This window comes from Bombyx mandarina, chromosome 20 (assembly GCF_030267445.1).
Source record: "Bombyx mandarina strain Sakado chromosome 20, ASM3026744v2".
Taxonomy (NCBI): domain Eukaryota; kingdom Metazoa; phylum Arthropoda; class Insecta; order Lepidoptera; family Bombycidae; genus Bombyx; species Bombyx mandarina.
The window spans coordinates 9,013,291-9,034,976 of record NC_143226.1 but is presented as its reverse complement, the minus strand read 5'-3'; the positions used below and the strand labels follow the sequence as shown (position 1 = coordinate 9,034,976).

General features: G+C 40.5%; 2 protein-coding genes across 8 annotated transcripts in view; both read left to right on the top strand.

Moving 5' to 3' along the window:
• The window catches only part of LOC149500736 (uncharacterized), a 187,131-nt gene that overhangs the window by 27,141 nt on the left and 138,304 nt on the right, over positions 1-21,686 (top strand). The window lies entirely within an intron of this gene.
• Positions 1-21,686, top strand: part of px (MAP7 domain-containing protein plexus) — a 159,126-nt gene that overhangs the window by 76,509 nt on the left and 60,931 nt on the right. For all 7 annotated transcript variants that reach the window (XM_028185500.2, XM_028185504.2, XM_089735699.1 and 4 more), the window contains exons 8-18: positions 14,098-14,422; positions 15,391-15,502; positions 16,247-16,366; positions 17,221-17,424; positions 17,503-17,609; positions 17,874-17,992; positions 18,265-18,353; positions 18,435-18,552; positions 18,658-18,755; positions 18,822-18,963; positions 19,177-19,294. In XM_028185500.2, coding sequence (XP_028041301.2) covers positions 14,098-14,422; positions 15,391-15,502; positions 16,247-16,366; positions 17,221-17,424; positions 17,503-17,609; positions 17,874-17,992; positions 18,265-18,353; positions 18,435-18,552; positions 18,658-18,755; positions 18,822-18,963; positions 19,177-19,294 — 1,552 coding nt within the window. The remainder of the gene's footprint in view (positions 1-14,097; positions 14,423-15,390; positions 15,503-16,246; positions 16,367-17,220; positions 17,425-17,502; positions 17,610-17,873; positions 17,993-18,264; positions 18,354-18,434; positions 18,553-18,657; positions 18,756-18,821; positions 18,964-19,176; positions 19,295-21,686) is intronic.

Genomic DNA, 21,686 nt, shown 5'->3' with positions numbered 1-21,686 from the left:
TAAACCGGAAAATAAAACAAATCACGCAACTTCGCTCCTCGCGTTCCCCATCCAAAAAAATTCTCTATTGTTGATAGCACAGGCCGGTGAGACTAAGAAATTAATTCGTTACTTTGCATCCATAGTCCATACCAATATGCATCCATAAACAAATTTTATATTGATGCATGCCTTCCCGGGATCCTTCAATTATTGCATAACCACCGCTTCGGAATGCAGTTTGATTACCGAAAAGAACCTTCTAGAATCTCTAGACTTGCTCATTTCCAAATGTATATAATAATATAATATCTATATCTTTGTTCAGGCCATCTACCATTAACTAAATTACGTGGGTTGGACATAATTTTGACTTTATCAGAGCAATAACTTTCTTCTCTAAATAACTCACATTTACTTCTTGATTTGAGTGTAACATTCTTGCGCAAAGCTTTTGACGTAGCTAGGAAAAGGAAAATAAATGAAATTATCAAATGAAATGAAAAGTCAAACTGCATTGGAAATACAGTTAAATATGATTTAATAAAATATACATAAGTTGATTGTTGTAAAGATATTAGATACGGGAATGTTTATTAATTACACACAAGTAAATAATTATAATTGATATCTTTGCTTATCCCCGTTTGCACTCCACTATTATGTTTAGGTTTTTAGCTTGTATTTTTAATGAAATAGTGTTGGTTTTAAGTTTAATAATTTTGTTTATATGTATCACAGTTTTTAGTTATCTTTTTTCGCGAAATTTATGTCGAAATAACCTTAACCTTGCCACTCCCACAACTTGGACGACTCTAATGACCATAATGAATTAATCATTCCAAATAACACATTTTTATTAATCGAAGTTCACCCTAGATATGTTATACTTTCTTTAAATTAAGATCGGTAAAAAGGTACAGTCAGATTCAATCTCAAATATCGACTGCTCATCGATATCGTTCAGCTATCACAATAATACGATCGTTGTGTTCGACAGTAACTTATTGTGTTCGGGACCTGCTGTCTGACCCACAAACAGTGTCAACAGTGGACAGCACTCTGTCGCACGTTACATACAGGAGCTCGCTAGCGGCCAGTCGCGGCCGCGTACGTGTTGCGAGACGCACGCGCCGACAGTGTGTGCTATCGATCACTTATCGATGTCTCTTTCGTTATCGATAAACTATTTATGTGTGATATAATGTGCCTAAGGAACGTGCGCTGACGATGTGTTACAAGTGTGGCGATACAAAATAAAAAAAAATTCAAAAGTAATTTGTCTGGTGCTCAGTGGTGAATTAGTATTGTGTATGTATTTAAAGGATGAGATGTCGATTCGCACGTGTGGGAAGGAGGATGCTCCTCTTAATTGCAAGGTGAATCTATTAAACTATTTAATTTTGAGAGTTTTGACAAGAATGCGCTAAAATTAACTTATGGCTTAAAATAATGGAATCTTTTTTTAAAAGCGTAAATGTGTAGACAAACTTATGGTCTAATTTTGAATGGTCATCGGATTCAGTCATGGATACCTCAATGGCACCGTCTATCTTGAGACATTGTCTAAATTTCGTTTTAACGGAAATAGCTACTATCTCAGGAATCTGCAGGACGGTGGTCTCAAACCGTATAGGGTTCTCGACACGCCCTAACATTTGTTCATGCGTAAGATAGATACTAGTTAAAAAAAGTTGAAGATATGAAAGTAGTACTAGCACCTTCACCAGGAGTGAGATCACTCAGTAGTTCTTTATTACAAAATATATTCTGCCTTGGAATTGCTGTGAAGTTCTCGTGATAAGACATGGTCGCAGTGTAGTCATATAACTACAGTGCTGCAATCCGCGATCTGGTGCGGTTTTTGAAGTACTTAGAATGTGTCTGAACTGCAGACGATTGATTGTACCCCTCGCATTGTCAATGTCGACGAGAGACAGCGGCTACGTTCCACGTGTGAGCCAGCTCAGCTGCCATCGTGGACGAATAACGAGGATTAGCTTATAAATATTAAATAAATAAATATTTACTAACAATCACGCCACGTTAACTGGTTCCGTGCTAAGCTCGTAAAGAACTTGTTTTACAGGTACCAGAAATGTAAGATTTTTATTATACACGTACATATATTTTAACCCTGGAAACCCTGGAAAAGACATTTTGTATTTATCATACAAATATCTTCCCTTGGCGGGATTCGAACCCGCGACCCCCTTGTGTAGTGACCCTGTCACTTACCACTACACCAGAGGGCCGTTGATATAGGATCAGTGCTATAGAAAAATACCTTGTCGGTGCTTCGTATTGCGAAGTGATTATCTACCAGATTTAATGATATAAAAATTTATAAGTGAATTGATATTAATTTAAATTATTTTATTAGATTCGAGAAACGTACCTACATCCAGTACAAACCAACACAAACCGTGATAGAGATAAAAAAAAAAGTTGTTTGCTTCTAAAATAAATATCCACACATTTAAAATAAAAAATTGTAATCTTTTAAATATTCACGATTTAATGTTAATTCGGTTTTTATCGGTTACATCATTAAGAAAATTCGGAGATAATAATTTTAGAAATGAATTTAATTTCATCTCCTTTTTTTAATTCAGTTATCTCAAATTTGTCTGCCATCTCAGCGTCGTAAATTCCATACTTTTTCACAGATCCCTATGCAAAGGGTTTGCGCGCTATGTAAGAATGTATGTAATGCACATGTCAGACAGTTGTGTTATTTATTTACTATTGTTGATATTATAATATCTGGTAGTGAGTGTACTCTTGACATTGCCAATAACAGCGACGGTAACTACCTAATCAAGTAGGCTGAATGTTCGCTTGTCTGCATTACGAACAAAACAACAGTTATAATTTAACTAGCTTTTGCCCGCGACTCCGTCCGCGTGGAATTAGTTACTTTGGCATAACGCAAAATTTTACCCACTACTTCATTTACATAGAAAGTGAAAATATTTTTGAATTATAAAATGTTAAGGAGCTATTTAAACCCCTATTTTGAAACATTCTTTATTGGTGCTCCGCTTGTATTGGTCTTACTGTGATATTATATGGCCTATAGCCTTCCTTAATAAATGGGCTATCTAATACTGAAATAATTTTTCAAATCGGACCAGTAGTTCCTGAGATTAGCGCTTTCAAACAAACAAACTCTTCAGCTTTATAATATTAAAGTATAGATTAGGTTGATAATATGAATAAATACAATGTTTTTGTATTTGTCTGGGCCACAATACTCTTAAGGGGACGGTTTTAATGCTAGAAATAATCAAGACCGTAGTTAGATAATAAACTAAAAAAACAAATCTGAAGGTCGCATTCGTATTTAATCAGCGAATTGAAGCAGCGCGATTAAAATATCTTCCGTTTATCATACACGCAGAGTTCGTTAACCTCTGACGTGTCACGTGTTTTAACCATTAACGAAAGATCTTTTATATTCTTTTTACTGGTGGTAGGACCTCTTGTGAGTCCGCGCGGGTGGGTACCACCACCCTGCCTATTTCTGCCGTGAAGCAGTAATGCGTTTCGGTTTGAAGGGTGGGGCAGCCGTCGTTACTATACTTGAGACCTTAGAACTTATATCTCAAGGTGCGTGGCGCATTTACATTGTAGATGCCTATGGGCTCCAGTTACCACTTAACACCAGGTGGGCTGTGAGCTCGTCCACTCATCTAAGCAATAAAAAAAAAAATTTAAACTTGATTTTTTAGCTCCATAGTGATAAGAATCATCACATCGTTTTTGGGAATAAATCAAAAACACTGCATATCGCGTGTAGCTTACAACCCGCGTGGGGTCGCTCGTGAAAAAACGCTCTCAACCGACTCAGGCTTAAAACTCGTTCGCGGAACGATGTAATGATAATTTCGCACAACTAACAGTTTTACCGAACCAATATTGGTCGTGTTCATTGACATGTTTTGTGGGTTATGTACACACTATACTATGTTATTTGTTAGCCTTTGATATTATCGCGCCGAGTCTCGTCGGCTTTGGAAACTGCATCATGGAGGCGGTCGAGTTCGGCCGTTTGATGCCATATCTTTATTTGTATTACAGACAAGAACTTATTAGCACGGATTATATTACCGTAAGGTACCATATTTAAAGTTAATTGTATTGAATAGAAACGCGCATTCATATTTTTTTTGTTGTTGACGTAGGTCCGTAAGACGGTTTTTTTTATTGCATATTTGGATGGACGAACTCACGGCCCACCTGTTAAGTGATTACTGGAGCCCATAGAAATTTAAAATGTAAGTGCCGCCACTCATCTTGAGATGTGAGTTCTAAGGTCTCAATATAGTTACTACGGCCGCCCCATCCTTCAAACCGAAACTCATTACTGCTTCACGGCAGAAATAAGCAGGGTGGTGGTACCTACCCGCGTGAACTCACAAGAAGTCCTATCACCAGTAAAAAATCTCAAGGTGGGTGGCGCATTTACGTTGTAGATTTTTATGGGCTCCAGTAACCACTTAACACCTGGTCGGCTGTGAGCTCGTCTACTCATCTAAACAATAAATGAAAAAAGAAACGTACCAGCCGGCTCTGAAATGAACTATCCTCCCTGAGCGCTATGACATGTCTTATCCACCATCAGGCGATCCGTAGATGCATCCACGTTCGTTGACAATTTTTTTACGTAGAATGTCAGAGCTCTACATGTCAAGTGCTAGGCATCGTTCACACCAACCGATTGTCCGCCGCCGACTGTAAGTTTACACTGGAGCTGATAGTGAGAATACTCACAGTCAGCGGGGGTCAATCGGCTGGTGTGAACGACGTCTTAATGTTTGAGGTGCTCCAACGTCGGTTGTCGAGATGGCAATTCATATAAACACGACAGATGGACTCGTGCCTCGCAATCAAAACGTGAAATACCTATGTATATACAAAATTATTTTAACGCTTCAATAAAAGTGGTACATAATAAAAATAATGTGTGCACAGTTGCGCGAACAAAACCGTGACGTGTCTCTGTACTGTTGGCAGAGAAATCTATTGTTGTAAGGTTTGCATAGCTGTTTACGGTTTGTTGGTACAAGTCTCGATTGCTTAACGCGCGGTACGTGTGTTCGTATTGTATTGCATCTGTAGGTACATGTGTGTGTCTGTTTGATTTTAAAATTAGATTTTTTTTTTTGAGTTTTCTGTCTCTTTCTTTGTATTCAAACGGACGCTGGGAGTGTGACTTTTCCCTCTCACTTTGAAAGTGTATTAAGTATATTTATATTCCAGAAAATCATTCCTGATTAACTTTAATGTTTCCCGAGAAGCTATGATTGTAGATTTAGTTTTATGCAACACTAGCGACCCGCCCTCGCTTCGCTTCGGAAACATGAAATTTTATTATTGATTATTTATGACATCACATTACTCGTAGAAACCTCAAAAATATTTGTATTTCTCCACTATTTAATGGATGTTATTATACATATAAACTTTCCTCTTCAATCACTCTATCTATTAACACAAACCGCATCAAAATCCGTTGCGTAGTTTTAAAGATTTAAGCATACATAGGGACATAGGGATAAAGAAAGCGACTTTGTTTTATACTATGTAGTGATAAAACACACACAAAGTTAGCTCTTTTAAATTTGTCAATGGATGGTACAAAACCACAAAAAAGAAACACGTGTAGCAGTTGTAGAAATTAAGAAAGTAGTTCGAGTGCCTTGCGTATTTGTAAAATAATGAGATGTGGTTGATTTTTGGGATAGAACAGTAGTCCGGCTCGGTCCGACCATAATTTACATTTTTGTAATTTCAAAACTGCTCGGTTGCCGCACCATAGACACACAAACGTGTACATACATATACATATATGTATAGATTGAAAATTATTTATTTTAAAAAAGTACAGCAGAAATTAGCTAAACAAGACTATACTTAAATAAGCTTAGACATTTAAATTATTATAAATTTATCTACTGAAATACCATTGCTATAATGTCACATTATTGCAACGTCTTACGGAGTTATCGGAGCTAAATAAGTTTATTATAAGAATTCTATTTAATGTATTTTTAATTATGTCCTTTAGTTCACTGTGTAGTTATATAAATAGAAAATTTGTTGTCATTGTATCAATGGTTTTCTAAACAGGTCACGGATAATATAATCAGAATAGTGAACATCTTTCCAACATACATAGTGATGATCTCATTTATATTTTCAATTTTAAATTTTAAATCGAAATGTATTCAGCGAACCTCCTCATAGTTCCATATATTATATATAGGTTGACCATGTTGTGTCTTATTAATTGCATAGAAAACCAGAAGATTTTGGTTTTGTTTTAGATAGGCCATGACCTACCTTATCTTGAGTTAAACTGATAAAAGTATTTCCTGATCAATATCTGAACATACAGCTTAAGAACATCTGACTTAGGAGTTCACGGCTGGGGGATTTTCTGTCTGGATAGCGGAGTTTAAAGATGATAGTTTTGTACTCTTGTGTTATAAAAGAATTAGTAAAAAAAATGTATCCCTTGAATCTTTGAAAGACATTAACATACATGCGCTCCTCATAGATGCGTATACACTAGACTTTAGTGACTAGAGCATTATTTTGTTCCTTCGGAGGTAGTCAGGGGGCAGGAGACTGGTAGAATCCTTGTTTGCACTAAAGTTCGCTCTCCACCTTTTAAAAACATTTTTTTTGTTTTCACTACTTGTTGACAAGCTCGACCTGCCGGTGACTACCGGTGACTTATAGACGTTAGTGCCGCTGTGCCGTTGTAACCTGCGGCGGCAGTTTCGGTAATATTGTATACCTATCTATCTCGTCTGTCGCCTGATATGCAAGTCGCATGGAAACTCTAATTTAAGTGCTTGGAAAAATACATAACACGTTGCGTGAATGCATGCATATCTTGGTGTTGTAACAACATCATGAATAATACAGCATTTTTTGAAACGATTGACAGACGTACCTGACAGTTGTTATTCAGGTTTTAAGGCTATTTGAGATTATTCAAAAAACATGTGACTTAGTACTATTCGTAAAAGATAATGTTCAAACACTTGTACGTGCTCTCGACCCACCTGTTGTTTAGTGGTCAGCACAGTCCATACGCATCACAATGACAACGTCCGAGGGGGAAGTGAACTATTGTAATTGAGTTATTTAAATTGGAACATATGGCTCCGCTGCACCTACAGGCGACGGGCGGTGTCGTGGCGTGCATCCTCTTTGACAGGATATACCATCTACAACGACTAGACAGACTAGAACAGAGACTTCGACCAAGGGAACCGGTGGTCGTGCCGCCGGCGGCCGCCGATAAGCGGTCTGTGGGACAGCGGGATGGATGTAATATGCTCTGCGTCAGCCCTGTCCCGCCGTCTCAATAGCCCCGACTGGGCTCCGGCCCGGTCTGGGGTAGGGCGCGGGCTGTGAGCGGCAGGAGTTTTTAGTGGGGATCCGGCGATTTTCTCCTGTGGAAAAAAAAATACAGACTTGATAGGTGATTCTAAAAGAAACAAAAGAAAGAAGGGAACGCGGGCGGACGTGACTGGCGGGAGTCAGTTTTTTCAATGCCCTCCTAAAAGTCGTACGCAAACGAGACGACAAACAACGATCCGACAATTTAGGCGGGATGGCGATACCCGAGCGTGCTCAATACACGCACCACCACCACGTGAACAATTACCGCATCCAGCTCTATAGTAGATCGTTGTCGCTGTTAATGTTGATGTTATACCGATAATATATTTTTATAGCGTCGTATAATCGCGAGTTTATCTATAATTTAGTAGGTAGATAGATTAAAGATCTGTTTTGGGGATATGCTCGTTATGATACCAATAAATTAATTGAATAACATTTTTATTGCGACGGAACTTGTTCGGTTCTAACGGAACGAAACATTGTCAGCTATTGATCGTCTAGCCTCTAGCCGGTATGTGAATGGGAGGGTATGGCTGTTATCTCTATATTAATATGTGAAGCAAAAACTTTGTACCCCTTTTTACGAAAATTGCGCGGACAGAGGAGTATGAAATTTCACACACTTATAGAGAATATAGAGAAGGAGTGCGGAATATTATAATTATTTTGTTAGTTATGCATAAAAATACATTAAATCGATAAAAAGAACATTACATACGCTACGATGTATTTGATACAAACACGCATGCATACTAAATAGTTTATTGTCAAACTTTTCATAAAGCTTATTGTCTGTGGTCAAATTGAGAATAGATTAAATATTGTTCGAAGTTAATATTATTTGTCTATAGTGACTTTTTGGCGGGAACGCGAGGAGTGAAATTGTGTGATTTGTTTTATTTTGTCTATTTAGTATTTCTTCAGGTTTAAATGTGTAATAGCGGTGGTTTATTAACTGCTTAGTATCTGTGAAAGTACACAAATGTAAGAAAATGAAACAAAGCCGCTGAACGTAACTTCTCGGGATCCTCCAAAAAGTCCACTGAAAAAGTCTCAGTAAATGACCACCATTTTACTGAGATTATATTTCATCTCATTTCATAATATCATTTTTTGTATAAAAAAATATATATATAAAAAAATTAGCTAAAATCGAGAGCTTTACCTCGGCGTCGCTCCGGATGAGTTGTAAGCTCGTCTGCTCATGACGAACGCTACAAAAGGGAGTCAAACGCGAATAACGTCGGACCATATATAATGAGCTAATCAACTATTTTACTCGCAAACAGGTATCATCCAAGTACGTAGGATATACAAATAAACATTGACTTGCCTATTCACTTCGTCGCGGATTTCGGAAAACAGTATACTAAGCTTATCTCAAAACTTTACTGAACCACATATACACAACATAAGTACTATCTGCTATTGTGGACATTAACACAAACTTTTTTTTTCCTTATCTAATCGTTGGTAGACTAATGGGCTATTCCAACTTCGCGCGGACCGGTAGGTGAACTCACGGGCTCAACCTGAGAGAATTACTCAAAAAACTAGCCCTATCAAAAGTAGTGCTTCGCTGAATCTACTACCGGATCGGAATCGCGACCCACTGACAAACATATTGACAGTGACTATCGAAACAGAAGCTACCATGAAACCATAAAATTCAAGAGAAAGTACTCATTGACGGTTGTCATATCAAACTATCAATAGACTCAGTTTATCGGCTCACGCCAGATAGATCGTAACATATCAGTAATCAGAAAGTCGCGTATTTTTATTCCGTGACCGTATCAAATAGCGCTATTGTTATGCAAATTAGAACGTGTATAAACATCTTTATAGAGAACTACACAAAATGTAAAACAAATGTTTGTTTAATTCGTAAAAAAATCCTATATGCACAAGAGAATGTCTTAAAAAAATATTTTAATTTAGTTATTTATTATAGGAGTGAAAGAAAAGATATTAAAATCTATTAGACATTATGATGTTAGAGCCGATGGCCGGTCAATGTTCACGGCCTAAAAGTTTTTAATTATGTATATTCGATGATTAGTATACCGATTACGACACGTACGCTATCTGCGCCCAATTAACTATTATCATAATCTCAAATAAAGCTGCACAGTATTATTAATTATAGATTAGATATATAGATTTACTACTTTGCGATGCACACGATTATTTATTTATATAGTGATGATGGCTTGACCCCTAAACGTATCAGTAGATCAGTGATTTTGATAATAATATAATTATATATTCATGCGATGCGAATATTTTTGTGAATAATGAAAATGTTTTATTTTTAAAATAGAAGTTTTAAAAGTTTATGACACAGAAATTTACATTTAAAAACAGGGTTATAAAAAGAGATGTGAACTTATCTTACTTACTTGTCATGCGTGAATAGGTGAGCTTATCTATTTCAATAACAAAAATATTATAATAACAGCGTGGACAGCTACAATTTTTACCTTAACTGCATCACGCACAGACGTGTAATAAAGAGAAGTGAAATAAATTGAACACCCGGTTTTTATTATTTCTTATCTGCGACATGACGGCAGTCGGTGATGTAATATTGAATTCACGTTTTTTTTTATTGCTTAGATGGGTGGACGAGCTCACAGCCCACCTGGTGTTAAATGGTTACTGGAGCCCATAGACATCTACAACGTAAATGCGTCACCCACCTTGAGATATAAGTTCTAAGGTATCAAGTATAGTTACAACGGCTGTCCCACCCTTCAAACCGAAACGCATTACTGCTTCACGGCAGAAATAGGCGAGGTGGTGGTACCTACCCGCGCGGACTCACAAGAGGTCCAACCGCCAGTTTATTCACAACCAACCACAACGGCGCTTTGATCTAACTAAAAAAAGTTTTATTATTGGACGAAAATTGAGAAAATATTGATGGATGGTGAAATTCGGAGCCTCGTTAAGCGATAGCATCTTTGAATCACCGTAGTGACGGATAACTAGTTTATAATAATATACAGCCGTTAAAAAAAATCCAATCTGTTAGCGGCTCTGTCAACAGATAAAGTTAAATGAACCAGATAAATTACATTCGCAATGTGATTATAGATAACATCGTGACTTCTTTCGCGACAGAGATTAGATAAATACAGGGGTACTAATAAAAATAAAGCTTCAAATAGTGATAAAATATTATTAACCGAAAACTAATTACCAGTACTTAATTATAAAATAGTAAGATTAATTGCGTCATCAAATTGACTGTAACAATTCTTACGTTAAGGCGTGTCAAGTGGTATTGTATTTATAATTTGCCAAAATACGAAATAATTAGCGCTTCAATACAGACGTGCATGGAAGCAAACTTTATAGTGATACTAGCGACCCGCCCTCGCTTCGCTTCGGAAACATGAAATTTTATTATTGATTATTTACGACATCACATTACTCGTAGAAACCTCAAAAATAACAGTATTTTTCCACTATTTAATGGATGTTATTATACATATAAACCTTCCTCTTCAATCACTCTATCTATTAAAAAAAACAGCATCAAAATCCGTTGCGTAGTTTTAAAGATTTAAGCATACATAAAGATATAGGGGACAGAGAAAGCGGCTTTGTGTTTTATACTATGTAGTGATAATCGAAATTACCTCACGGTTTATTGTTGGCATTTAATTCCAACGTTTTAAATGCTCCACAGCTTTTGTGGTCCCGGAAAGCTAATGTTGATGAAAAACATACGGACGGAGGCTAGTTCTTGTGAAATGGCGGTAGTTCTTTTGACGTTCAACAAGTATGTACTTTCATTTATGTTGAATAAAAATTTGTTTTGATTTGAATTCTAAACGTGACATTAAATCGTAAATGTAGTATTAATTGTGTCTACAACTCGCGGAAACTGAAAACATATTATAGTATCGATAATATATGAGATACCATGCACTTGAACCAGCGATAGCGATCTCATTCTAGGAAAATTCAAGAATATCATTCAATAAAGATAATTTTGAATTTCAAGATCGTGCCGTCTTGTGATTGCACTCGAGATTTGGACTAAAGGTGTGACATGTTTTGCTTATCTCTTTTGTAATATAATAGAGAACGTAGACATGCATATTTACATGGCGTTTTGTGCGTTGATAGTACAGTAAAAGCTGTTTATTCGCGGGGTATACCGTGAATATGGAAAAGCACGCTTACAAAGGATCTTCGGTTGGATACCTATATATAGGAATTCTTTTTATTATCAACGTGTATGTACCGATTAGATCCGCGAACGTAGGAATTTGGTCGCATTTTTATTATCCGCGAATAATGAGTACTCTATTCGCTAAAATATTATAAAGAAATAGAGGCAGAGTTAAATCAAAAACTCTTACTTTAGATCGGGTGAGTTTTTTTAATTGTTTCAACGAACATCGTTAGCTCCTCAAGCATCCATCGGGAATAGATAACTTTGGGATTTAGAACGAAAGCGACGAAGCCACAACCTGTTGATCGGGGAATACGGAATCTGGGTCAGGTTCTATTGAAGTGGGTGACTTGAATCTGGTAAAATCGAATACGGGATTAGATGTTTTTAAATTAACTTTCTTGCGGACGAATACTATGTACTGTAATCTGGTTCTATGTTATATCTGATCTGGTGACAGAGTGCTAATTGCGACCGATCGTGAAGCCACCGTGTAATTAAAAGCTAAATTTGTAAAACTCAATTTGCGTACTTACTTATACAAATTAAACCTCAGATCCTAAAGGCAAAATTTACGTTTTTTATTTTTTATTGCTTAAATGGGTGGACGAGCTCACGACCCACCTGGTGTTAAGTGGTTACCGGAGCTCATATACATCTACAACGTAAAGGCCGCGACACCCATCTTGAGATATGAGTTCGTTTTGACTCCTATGGTCTTTGGTAATTACTTAATATCGTGTGGACCGTGAGTTCGTTCACATTGCCAATAATTTAAAATAAAAATAGTGCTTAGTAGGTAATTTAGCTCAGGATCAAACTGAGGCGTAGTCACGCGACCACGGGTGTACCTTACGTCTCATCTATACGACAACGAACGCTTCAAACATCATATTGCTGCTGAAAGCGATATGAACCCATGACCAACGATTAAGCGTCTTGTTTGCCTTATCAATATTTAATACACAACACAATAAAATTAAAATCATTTGTTCCTATTGTTCTTATCTGCGAGTAGTAAATAATTCCGCCGACACGACCCGACCTAGATAACCCGATCGTATAGTAAATGTTATTAATAGAAATGGTTGCTTGATATAATAAGGAAATAAATTAAAAGGCTTTGTGTGATTGTTTTACAGAGATTTCTTAAAGAGGATTTTTTATTCCACGTCATTATAATTGAATGTACCTATGCTGTGCATTTATTATTATTTATATTGCAACTGACGACTTGTCTGACGAAAATTATGTGCATTGGATGTGAATGAATCCGCAGGGCACGTTTAATCATTGATATAATATACCTTTCCAATTCAATGACCAAGCTGGGATGTCCAGCTGTGTTGTGGTTGCCGGCGGAAATAGACATACAATTCAAAAACAAATACATTTTTTCTTCTTAGGTGGGTGGACGAGCTCACGGCCTACCTGGTGTTAAGTGGTTACTGTAGCCCATAGACATCTACAACGTAAATGCCGCCACCCACCCTGAGATATAAGTTCTTATGTCTCAAGTATAGTTACAATGGCTGCCCCACCCTTCAAACCGAAACGCATTACTGCTTCACTGCAGATATAGGCGGGGCGGTGGTATCTACCCGTGCGGACTCACAAGAGGTCCTATAACCAGGTCCAGACCCCGAGTACCAGATCAAATGTCTTTGACAATTACGCTGACCCCCGATGTCGTAGTGTACCGCGGTATGCTGGTCAAAGTCATTAAGCTGTTGAACGAGGCGGTCAAGTCAAACTAGGTACACCAACACGGAGCAAAGGTTCACAGTCAGCTTAAATAATTTGATCCTTAACATAACGACTATTAGATAGATAACACAACTCTACAAAAAAAATATAGTTCTTTGTCCTAATGTTTATACTAGGTTTTTCCGGTTAATTATTCACAAAAACGAAAATAAAATACCTTTTTTTGGTATAAAGTTTGCTTTTGTGATAGTTATAGTAATAATACTCATTTTTCAATTTATTTATAAATTTTAATTAATTTTTAATACTTTCAAAAAAACCGCGCTAGGAGAGTGTAGTGTTTACGTTTACACGGTGCCACTAGATGGCACTAGAGCTCACTAGAGCCATAAGCAATAATCAGGTGTTTTGTACAAGCCCAGGAAAACTTAAAATGTCACGAAAGTGTAAATACGATGCTGATGCATTTTGTTATGTGGTCAATTTATTAAAGTTCAAAAGCAAACTGTTTCATGCCATGTATTTTTTTTTCCGTCTAATTACGATCTAAAATATCGAAATTTTATGCTTTGCAATCAAAGTCAAATTTGGTGTTGACCCGTGTAATTGATTATCTTTTAGAGATTGATGTTTCTGTACGATAAAAGCTGCCTCGTCTGGATAGTGGCGATTCATTTGTTTTTTTTAACTTTTACTACGAAACGCTTGGATACTTGATTTTTTATTTAGCAGTAGCGATAGTAGATATGCATGTCATTAAAATCTGTTTGTATAAGTTGTTGTGTTACTTGTTACAGTTACGAGGGGTACCGGCGAATGAACGCGTCTACACTCTTCGGACCCGTCCCCCCTCCCTACTGCCTCCTTCCCCTCTAAGCCTGGCCAGTTCCGGTGACAAGAGTCTAGCGGCCCACACCCACTCTCCTTCCTTAGAACGTCCCGCCAGCCAGCCGTCAGTGCCTCCGACGACTGCGACCTTCGTGTGCTATGTGTGCGGAGTCAGCACCCCCAGCTCCCAGTTGAGGCTAGTGTACTGCTGCCCCAACCCCGAGAGGGAGCCCTACTACCCGTTTATAACGAGTCTGAAGCCCCACGCTGACGCCAGTCCTATTAGTCCACAGGGTGAGTGATTAAGTTCTCTCGAATAATTAGTCTGTAGTTTATTGCAACAAGAAGTGCCGATATTTGTAAAGTTCTCAAACCAACATTAACGTGAACAAACGACCAGAATATTATTGATTGCACAATTAAGGCTTCGTCAAACAGAACGCGTACTTAGCGCGCGTCAGAGCGCTAAACTGACGGCGCGCTATGATGCCGAGATGTGTTGTACTACTGTGGTAATGTACTGTCAAACAGAGCCCCAGCGTTATAAGTACGCAGCGCCCTGTCGCGGCGTTAGGACGCTTTGACGTCAGGCGTTGTAATTTTTTACAAATTTTATTTTAGCGTCCGAGTGAATGTGTATTAAAATACTGGATATTGCCCGAAAAATTGATAGAATTAGTTAGAAAATACCCATGCTTATACAATGCCACATGTGAATCTCTCGTCATCTTAATACTTTTAAATTTTTACACTGCTATCGAAAGGCACTATGATTTGGCGAACGTTACGTTGCGTCAAGGAGCGTTGGGCTCATCTAGTCAATTTGTGTGACTTGAAAAGAGCGCGACGTTAAAACACAGCGCTAAGTACGCGTTCTGTTTGACGAAGCCTTTAGTATTTTTATTTATATATATATTTTTTTATTTTTTTTTATTTTTTTATTTATTGCTTAGATGGGTGGACGAGCTCACAGCCCACCTGGTGTTAAGTGGTAACTGGAGCCCATAGACATCCACAACGTAAATGCGCCACCCACCTTGAGATATAAGTTCTAAGGTCTCAAGTATAGTTACAACGGCTGCCCCACCCTTCAAACCGAAACGCATTACTGCTTCACGGCAGAAATAGGCAAGGTGGTGGTACCCACCCGCGAGGACTCACAAGAGGTCCTACCACCAGTAATAAAAAAATTATAGATTTATTTTAAAATAGATGCGGCTCGTTAACGTAATGTATTTTGTACACATGTGATATTGACGCAGGTATGGTACAGATATGCGCGGCGTGCTACAAGAGCATACCGCACAAGTACCCGGCGTACGGCGAGAATGGCGAACCCAACCACCATAATAATTCACATACCAATAATATTAGGTGAGTACATCGCTGTATCGACGCTGACTCGATAACAATGCATCTCTAATTGCAGAAAACCAGAGCATTGAACGCGTTTATTTTTTGTGGGTAGTTGAAATATTTCCGATATTCTTGTATGCCTGATTTAGAGTTGCGCAGATTTTTGAAGCTGAAAAATAATCCGAACTGCAGTGTAGGGAAGATCTACGATCAGCAGGGGACGTCTCGCGACCGACATGGCGTCAGAATTATGTTCGTTCTTGACCAAACTGCTGAGTTAAATTTGTTAAAATTTCATTATTGTCTACGTCAGATCACTCTATATAACTGAAAACTTAGGCTTAAAACTGCTTAACTAAACGCGCATTACCAATGGTTCCGATACTTACCACAATCAACTGTAATGCAATAACGACCGTCTGGTGTAGTGGTAAGTGACTTGGTCACTACACAAGGGGGTTGCGGGTTCGAATCCCGCCAGGGGAAGATATTTATATGATAAATATCAAATGTCTTTTCCAGGGTTACGGAATTATGTTAAAAATATATGTATGTGTATAATAAAAATCTTACATTAATTTCTGTTATCTGGTACCTGTAACGCAAGCTCTTTACGAACTTAATACGAGACCAGTTAACGTGGCGTGATTGGTAGTAAAGATTTATATATATAAAAAAAAAAGAAACTGTTGGGTGTTTCAAACCGACCCGAGCGAAGCAAACAACGCACGTGTCTCTTTGTAAAGTCGGTTTCGTTTCCAGATTTAAGCCGTACGATATAAAGTCGAGCTCGAGTCAGTCGAGCCGGCGGCCCTCCAGCGCGCACTCCGCCAGCCCCCACGGGCAGCTCGTCGCCGGGGAGAACGGCATGGGCCTCTACAGGTACGGACCCCTTGCTAACCACTACCAGGCTCCTTGGTAATTTCATGCCAGACAAAAGGCGTCCTGCTTTAAAAACGGGCCGCAATCGAAGTTCGGGGCAACCTTATATTTCAGAACGTTATCAGTCGCATTTTAATCATTTTCTCCGCGCCGGTGTAATCATTCCATCTTAATACGTCATTTCGGATCCTCGCGATCACTAACGGTGCTTTTAGGTACCTCAAGCACTGGTAATCGTTCTCGTCGAAACCGTCACTTGGGACGAAGAGCTCGACAAGTAAATTAACCCTCAGACACAGCCCACTGAGTTTCTCGCCGGATCTTCTCCGGGGGTCTCGTTTCCGATCCGGTTGTAGAGTCTGCGAAGCACTGATCTTGCCAGGGTTCGTGTTAGCAACGTCGTCAGGTTTGAGCCCCTTTGAGCTCACCTACTAGTTAAAATTACGCTGATAGCCTCTTAAAGCTCTTAGCTTAGGCAGGAAAAAAAAAACAATCTTAAAAGCATGTTCGTTATTCACTGTCGGCGCCGGTCCGCCGCTCCGCGCTGTGCCATACTTGTATGTACACGCCGCGTGCAGCCGGACCCGCTGTCGGGGTCGCGGGGCTGCCGGTGTGCTGGGAGATTCATTTGATTTTGTTGTTATGAAGATGCGGAGTGTTGCCAACCTCGCTATGGGCTATTCAATTAGTCGCCGACTTAGGAATCTGGAGAATTTCATTTTATTATCGGAATGATGAGGTAGGCGCTAACTAGTACAAGGCAAGTCCCGACTGGCTGTAGTGACGGGACGCAGTTATTACGTGTAGCTGCTAATGGCGGCGGCGAGTGCTGAAAGTGTTTGTGTTGGGCGCAGGTGCTACGTGTGCGCGGGGCTGTTCCCGCAGCAGTCGATGGAGTGGCTGTCCACCTCCGCGGAGTACATGAACTCGCACGCCATGCACTTCCCGTGCCTGGGCGCGCGCGGCGGCCGCGTGCTGGCGTGCGCGCGCTGCGTGCGCCACCTCGCCACGCAGTGGGACCTCATGGACGCCGAGAGGGTGCCGCTCGAGCACCGCAGGTACCGCCCCGCCGCCCACGCGCTGCTCCCTTGCCAGGATACCGCGGACCTCCCGTTGAGCTGTGTTGCGACTTGCAGGTACAACATACCGTCGCCCCTACCGTCGAACTCGTCAATGAACGGCGAGCGAGTGATCCCGACGCCGCCGTCCACCACCTCCGACCGGACCGTCGCCAGCAACAGCAGTACGTACACCCCACTGCGGCTCCTAGCTCATTCAGATACTGAATCAACAAAATATTAAAAAATTAACGAAAAATTATTGTATAATTATGTCATGCATATTTTGACTTTAAACTGATATTAAATTTTTTCTCCAATTATGAAGAATATAATATTATCAAAGTGCCATTTTAATTACGATTGTGGCGTCCTCCCGGGGCGTGGGTGTGCGTCCCCCCGGGCCGGGTAGCGCGCTAGAGACTGACCCCCGTCGTTCGTCCTTGCAGCGTGCACGTCCATCTACTGCTTCCTGTGCGGCCTGCACTCGGACTTCACCCTGGCGCGCGTGCTGTACGGGCAGCCGCAGGGGAACGCGCCCTACTTCCCGTGCCTGCTCACGCACCAGGTAGCCTTGCCGCCTGCCGCCTGCCTACTGCTCTGTGCTCAATCGCATCCTTGAGAACTTAACTGACTGATTCAAAATAAATAATAATCAAGTTTTTAATGCAAATTTAGTAATTTTAATTTTATTAGTACAATTATAAAAAAGACTAAAATAAATTCCAAAAAATATACGTATTGGTGAACCATTAGTCTTCTAATTATAAATGTTTAATGCTTATTTTTGTTATAGTGCATACACTGTTACTAAACGTTGTCGTTGTCCCGCCCGCACAGAGCCACCCCAACGCGGAGCAGCTGCGCGACAACGGCTCCGCGCTCGTCTGCACGTTCTGCTACCACTCGCTGCTCAACCAGTGGCGCCGGTCAGTGTCCCCCGCCCGGCCCCCACCTGGCCCCCCGCGCCCCCCGCCTGGCCCCCCAGCCAGTAATGTCGTTGTGTGCAGGTACGAGGCGCTGGGCGGGCAGCCGGCGGAGCGCCGCGTGTACAACACGCACGACTACAACTGCCACCTCTGCGGCGTCAAGACGTACCGGAAGCGGGTGCGCGCGCTGCCCATCAAGGTCTGTCCCCTTAGTTCTTAGTCAGAGCTAAGTGATCTAATGCTGATACGTGCAGAGTTACGAGCGTCTTGCGGACCTGGTGTTCGATCAGTCGGCTTGTTGCAGGAGTTCCCGTTCTTGGTGCAGCGACGGACTGAAAATTCGCTGCTGTTAGAGAACGGTGACTACGCCGTCGTGTGTCTAGATTGTTACGAGAGCTTAAGGTGAGTCGGTAGCGGGCTGGGGGGGGAGCGCCCCCCGCAGCGTCGCTAACCAGGCGCGTGTCCCAGGACGCAGGCGGCGGACTACGAGCGGCGCGGCGTGCCCGTGGACAAGCGCGAGTACAACTGGCTGCAGCAGCCGCCGCCGCCCGAGGACTCCGCCGACGTCACCATCGCGCGCCTGCCCTCCGGGGACAGGTCCGACAAGCTGGTAACTACCCGCCCCCTACCACAAACTTCTCCTAATTTGTTATATCTCTAAACGACGACACTTTAGTCGTAGAATGTAAATGAAATCCCCAATAATAACATTACAGTCGGTTGCTGGTCGATCGTGAACTAATTGTAAATTGAAATTATGAATATGATTTGTGAACGTGCGTGAGACAGCGTGTACCCGAGTGACGAGCCCGTCGGTCCCCAGATACCGCAATCCCTGGTGCTGCAGCGCGGCTCCAGCAAGCGGCACAGCCCCAAGCAGGCCGCGGCGCTGCTGGCAGACCGCCGCCTCACCCCCAAGCTGGAGAAGGCTTCGGACGCAGGTCGGTCCCCCCGTGTAGTCGGACTCCCACGTCAATACAGTAACTTCACTAGCTCGGTGTGCTTAGCGCGAGTTTTTTAACGCGTAAAAGCTAGCTCTAATTTGTATGCAGTTGGAACAGCGCCCCTAGCGGTAAACGTAGGCAAACGATTCCATTCCATACAAATATGAGCTAACTGTTAGGCTATCGAGAACGTTAAAAAAAAACATGTGTGCAATTCACACGTGGTAAAAGCGAAACCATAAAAAAATAAAATAAAATTATCCAAGATGTCTAAGTATATGTAAAATTTCGTCATTAGTAAATAATTGTAAATCGTCTTTTATAGTATGAGGTAGCGCCCTCTGTGAATTGATATTTTAACTTCACGTATAATCCTAAATTAAAATTCACTACAAGAGGATTCATACACACGTTAGTATTAAAAATCTCATAGATGGCGCTGTATTAAAAAAAAACACTATGGACTTATTTTTTCGTTTCATCGAGTTTGAAATCACAACGATTCTAAATATGTTTCACTTCAAAACTCGCACTGAGCACACAGGGCGCCGACTGCACCCGCACACCAGCGGACAGCGGGCCAGCGCTCCTAATGTACACGATCACAAAACGAGCGACACGTTTATTTACATAACAATCAACAGGTCTGTTGTACTTGCCTTTAGAATTCATGTATTTCTCACTCACATTTATGATTGCAATGTCTTTAACGTTATATATAAAATTTGGACAAACAAGTAATTAGTCCAGTTACAAAATTCATGCGATACATGGACAACAGTTTACGAACAAATGTAGGGAGCGACGCGCCCGGACAGACACCTGTGGATGTGCCGCCGCCCCTGCCACAGAGTATAGCCTCGCACTACTTGTCTCGCCGTGCCTAATCTACGACTGTCTCTCAGAGACTGCCAACTTCCTTTATGTCATTTAAAGTCAACTGGAGATTAGTATTTCAATGGTAGTTAAAAAATTTACAATGTTAAATATTGCATTACTAATCAATACTGAATGTATTATAGTGGTGGTTCAACGATTTTATGTTTGAATTCGATTTTCTACTTTAAAATTACCTAGTATTAATCACTAAGTAAATCTCTTTAAAATTATGATGTACTAGCGACTCGCCCTCGCTTCGCTTCGGAAACATGAAACCAAAAAAATAAAATAAAAAATAAAATAAAAAAAGTAGCCTATGTTCATCAGGGACAATGTCGGCTTCTAACGGAAAAAGAATTTTTCAAATCGGTCCAGTAGTTTCGGAGCCTATTCGAAACAAACAAACAAATCTTTCCTCTTTATAATATTATTATTATTATAGTATAGACATATCACGATCTTCGAAAAATAGGCATTACAAAGAACAACCATAACACGTCTGATTTGAAGCTACTCTATCACCCCCGCGCTCCCCCACAGACTGCAGGATTGTGTATTGCAAGCGAGGGGGTTGAGCGCCGCCCCACTCCACGCCGCCCCCTCGCCCACCCCCTCGCTGCCCCCATCCGTTGCCCCCGGCGCTCGTTGAGAAACGAACGACAAAGAAATAAACTACGACTCGCGATTTTACATCAACTTTAAAAACTTTGCGTTTAGTTTGAAGTTTCGTCGTCTCGTGAACGCTTAATGAATTATTTCTCTTGCATTAAATTATATTTATATTTTAATGTATGCATGTACTTCATTTTATTAGAACGCTTTCATAAATTTTAGCTTTTTCTACTAAAACCTCAACAAAGTCGTTACGAGCGTCAAAACTTGTGACGTCACCGTACTTATTGTGACTTAAATATAGTCAGGCAACATCGCCCGTCCCGGTACTGAGGGACAGATCAGCTGTGCCCCGAACATTTCGACCTTATTTCTCGATGTGTTATTTTTTTATTTTATTTTTTATTGCTTAGACGTGTGGACGAGCTCACAACCCACCTGGTGTTAAGTGGTTACTGGAGCCCATAGACATCTACTACGTAAATGCGCCACACACCTTGAGATATAAGTTCTAAGGTCTCAGTATAGTCACAACGGCTGCCCCACACTTCAAACCGGAACGCATTTCTGCTTCACGGCAGAAATAAGCGGGGCGGTGGTACCCACCCGTGCGGACTCAGAAGAGGTCCTACCACCAGTAATTACGCAAATTATAATTTTGCGGGTTTGATTTTTAGTACACGATGTTATTCCTTCACCATGGAAGTCAACCGTGAACATTTGTTAAGTACGTATTTCATTAGAAAAATTGGTACCCGCCTGCGGGACTCGAACACCGGTGCATCGCTCGATACGAATGCACCGGACGTCTTATCCTTTAGGCCACGACGACTTCAACTGTTCTGACCTGGGTGGCGATGTCCGCATACTAATAGACTCTTTACAATGTAGTTGGTTC